The sequence below is a fragment of the Cydia strobilella genome, chromosome 16 (genome assembly GCF_947568885.1).
Source record: "Cydia strobilella chromosome 16, ilCydStro3.1, whole genome shotgun sequence".
NCBI classification, from domain to species: domain Eukaryota; kingdom Metazoa; phylum Arthropoda; class Insecta; order Lepidoptera; family Tortricidae; genus Cydia; species Cydia strobilella.
The window spans coordinates 6,190,674-6,195,197 of record NC_086056.1 but is presented as its reverse complement, the minus strand read 5'-3'; the positions used below and the strand labels follow the sequence as shown (position 1 = coordinate 6,195,197).

At 41.9% G+C, this 4,524-nt stretch overlaps 1 protein-coding gene across 1 annotated transcript; it reads left to right on the top strand.

Annotated features, from left to right (window-relative positions):
- Positions 1-318: 318 nt before the first annotated feature.
- Positions 319-4,192, top strand: LOC134748112 (silk gland factor 1). The gene has a single exon (XM_063682810.1). It carries the CDS (start codon positions 488-490, stop codon positions 1,538-1,540), a length of 1,053 nt encoding a protein of 350 aa, XP_063538880.1. The 5' UTR covers positions 319-487; the 3' UTR covers positions 1,541-4,192.
- Positions 4,193-4,524: the final 332 nt, after the last annotated feature.

The window sequence follows — 4,524 nt, the reverse complement described above, 5'->3', positions numbered from 1 at the left end:
GTACCTAAGAGCTTTTTTTATCTAAGTAGGTACTCACATACAAATATAACGACGATTTGCTTTATTTACGCTTCTGATTGCATTCGAACCGAACCACTTTCAGACCTATCAACCTATCGCCGCGATAAGCCCGAAGGCATTCTAACAATCTCGTGTGAGAGCAACTGAAATTTTCTACAAGGAAATGTATCAGCTAACGCACTTATGATTCCATGTTTTTATCGTTGCGGTATTATTAGCAGTGGAAAGTCGCGCGAAGCTCCGCGTAGGGGAGGGGTGCGGGGCGCGCGGGGCGAGGAACGGGGGTCGCGCAGGCGCGGGTGCCGTGCGTGCGCAGCGGGGGGCGGGGCGCCACTGACCCCGCCCCCTCGGGCGCCAATCCGCGGCGGCGTGGAGGGGCGGCCGGGCCCCTGGCCTCTATTTACTCTTTCAATCAGTGCGAGTGTTTGCCCCTGGCCGGCGTGCACGCGCGGGTGATGCGCTAGCCATGATTTCGCAGAAGCTGTCGTACGGCGACGTGCCGACGTCCGCGGCGCTGAGTTCGCTGTCGCCGGGCCTCGCGCCGCCCTACGTGAACAGCATGGGCTGCATGCCAGCCCAGCCCTACCCGAACCTGTACTCCAACAACATGGTGGCCGGCGGCTCCTGCATGGGCTCCCCGGGCGTGGGCTACTCGCCGCCCAGCACCATGGCGTCCTGCATGGGCGGCGCCGGCGGCGTGCCTTACGGGTCCCTGCCGAGAGAACAGGAGGCCGCCTCGCCGACCTCGGCGCTCCAGCGAGCGCGGAACGACAAAACCTACCGCCGCTCCTACACGCACGCGAAACCGCCCTACTCCTACATCTCGCTCATCACTATGGCCATCCAGAACAACCCCACGCGAATGCTGACGCTCTCGGAAATCTACCAGTTCATCATGGATTTATTCCCGTTCTACAGACAAAACCAGCAGCGTTGGCAGAACTCCATCCGGCATTCGCTGTCGTTCAACGACTGCTTCGTGAAAGTTCCGCGGACGCCCGACAAGCCCGGGAAAGGGTCGTTCTGGACGCTGCATCCGGACAGCGGGAACATGTTTGAGAACGGATGTTTCCTCCGTCGTCAAAAGCGATTTAAAGATGAAAAGAAGGAGGTAATTAGACAAGCGCAGAAAGCGACGCACGGGCACGGACATCACGGAGGGCACGAGAAGAGAGATCACCATGATAAGGGCGGGGAGCTCCGCGCGGCCGGCGGCGGCGTCGGCGACGACAAAGAGATGCGCGACGAGTTGCTCGCTCAGCTCCACGCCGCGCCCGAGCTGTGCCTCCCCGAGCACACGCCGCTCGCGCTGGAGCACTATGCACAGCTGAAGCAGGAGCCGCCCGGGTACGCGCCCGCGCCGCACCCCTTCAGCATAACGCGGCTGCTGCCCGGCGCCGACACCAAGTCCGACCTGAAGATGTACGACGTCAACTACGGGTACGGACACTCGGCGGAGAACTACTACCAGTCGTCGCTGTACCACCACCATCACGCACACGCGCAGCCGCCCTTGTGACAGTACCCGCTGGCGTAGGCCCGCCTCGGCCCCTGGCCTGGCACCGACGCCGCGCTCTAACCGCGCAAGTAAGTCAACGGACTCTGCACTAAAATCTCATTAAATTATTGATATTGGACTCCTGAGTGAGCGTGATTTGTGTTCTGGTGATATTCTAAGACGGTTTGTGTAAATACGCTATTTTGTCCAAGCCTAATTAAGTATCGTTATAGAAGCGTCGCGTTGTCGCGTTAGGCCTAATTATGGAACTTGCGAAAGTGTCCTTTAAAGTCCTTCTGAGCGTCTCCGTCGGCTCTTTTGAATCAAATATCAATATAAATAAAATGAGTGATCGTTGAGCTTTTTGTTCTGTAACTGAAATACGTTGAAATAGAGCTAATCAGTTGCATTAGACGATCGATACGACGTACGTTATCTGCAAAGCTGTATCAGTCGCCCGTGCGTGGCCGTAGTACTCGTTGAACTCTTTTGTATGTATAGGTAAACTCAAGTACGTTGTAGTAAATAATTATCATTTAATTTAAATTTAAATGCCAGAAAAAAACATTTTTACCCAATCTTTCCCAATCTCATCAAGTACGTGACATTGAAACATCTCAATTTTATTAAAATTAACATCAAATGCCATATAAAACTATAATATCTCGTTTTTAAATTTTGTTGTGTGCATTTTTAATGCTCCGTAAAAAACTTTGTTTACGGAGCATTTACGGGATGACATCGGTCTTGCAAACCAGTTACCTAAATGTGTTTTTTATTGTTTAAACGTCCGATTTATATAAAACAAAAGTTTTATAATGTCACATTAAGGAACTTATTCATTTTAGTAAGTTGGTATTTTGTCTAGAATTCTCCTAGAAATCGATTTTCGCTCAAGTCAGCTCGGATATGGGTAAATATGGTATCTGAATGGATTATTCGAAATACATACCAAGTTACTGTGAATATCCTCTATATAATGTTCAATAATACCTATAATTAACCAGAAATATTAATAAATAAGAGAAACATCAATTTGAATAACAGTATAATTTTCTGTTAGGAAACTACTAAAATACTATTTTTTTTTTACTAAAACACCGTTTGAGGTATTAAATGAAAGCGTTTTGTGAGTAGATTACAAATATATAATATACTATAACATTTCCACTACTTGGGCGATTTAAAAAAATTGGCGTTTTCTAAAAATTTGTTAAACCAAGTATTGAAAATATATTTGATATTTGTTATCTACTAACAAAGCACTTTCTTTTCAATACCCCACATGGTATGTTTTCAGAAAAACAAAAGTATTTTAGTAGTCTACAGTAACAGAAAATTAATTTGTTATTTAACTTGATGTACTTTTCTTATTTTTGGATATATCTGGTCAATTATTTTTAGACATTACTTAAATAGAGAATATTCACAGTCATTTTCAATTTAGAGCAGTTAAAAGTCAACTCTGGGTTGTTAAACTTTTGAACGTTTACTAATAATTTGTTAGAGCAAGTAGTGTAGTTCCTACCCCCACCAATTTCGCGCTTGTCATCTCATATATTTGTGTTCAGGGCATCATACCGAATGCATTGATACCATATTTACCCATATCCGAGATGACATGAAAGAAAAGTAACCTAAAACCTGTTCCGCCGCCCTACTATTTATAGAATACACAAATACATATAAAGTTAAACTACCTATCTAAATTGCTGGAGTTAAGTAAAAATATCTTCAATTAAAACATTTTTATTAAAATTAACATCGTGGAGGTAGGCTTAGTTCTACATGTAATAATAATATCTGGCCGGAAAATCTTAAACATACCATATACCTAGTTTAAAAGTGTTTCATTATTGAAATAAAAATGTTTCTAGACGGTGGAAAATATGTTATTAATTATTGTAATTAATTGATTCAAAACAGTCTATGGAGAACACAATAGAAGTGACGTCATATCGAGGACCGACGAACAGTGCAATTTCGTTAATGTAAAATGTGTATAATATACGTTAGATAGGTGAAATGGAATTACCGTTCTGTCGACCATCGCATAGTCTAGATAAGTTTTGTATATATAGCTCTAAGGTAAATATATATATGACTTTAAATAATGGTGTTTGGTGTAAGATAGGTACCTATCCAGGCTTCTGCACTACATTCCAATATTTATTTATATGCAAGTGTCAATTTAGCATTTTTTTATATTATCAAATAGTTTAGCAAGCGTTGCCGTTTAGATTTACTCGGATTTAAGTTTAGTATGGAATATGCGATTTCATGGTTTAAGCAACTTTTGTTATGAGACCTCATAATGGCCCCTTTAGTATCGTTGTCGCGTATATATGTATAATTATCTTGTATCATGGAAAAATTACACCACGTAGGTACTACATCACTGTTATTATCAACTCTAATTATTAAACTCAACTATCGAAAGACAAACCTGTCATTTCAAAAACAATTAACTTCATATTTCCACATATATACATATTGTCAACGCTTGCTAAGCTATGAAATCATATTTTAATAATTTTAGTTATAATATTATACTGTTGCTAAATTAATTCTTGATCTTATAAATACATATTAATGCCATACTCGAATCTTGATAGGCTACTTATATTATCATCTGTTAGTTTCAGAGTTAATAAAATTAAGTATTTACAATAACACATTGTTTTCTTTTGAAATTACTTCACACTTCCAATAACTTTCATGAAGGATTTAATCTAGATGGTTAAAAAGGCATCGTAGTTATATCAAAAGGTATTACCTACCTACATATACCCGCCCCGGCTTCGCACGGGTTACACAAAACCTTTACAAATTATACACTAAAACCTCAAGAATTACTCTATTGATAGGTGAATACCGCATCAAAATCCGTTGCGTAGTTTTTTAAAACTAAGCATATCTCTCTAGATCTCCAGATCTAAGCACATAGGGACAGACAGACAGCAGAAAGCGACTTTGTTTTATACTATGTTAAATTTTTCCAAAAA

Coding starts and splice junctions, on each gene's coding strand:
- LOC134748112 (XM_063682810.1), top strand. CDS start 488: ATGATTTCGCAGAAGCTGTCGTACGGCGACGTGCCGACGTCCGCGGCG.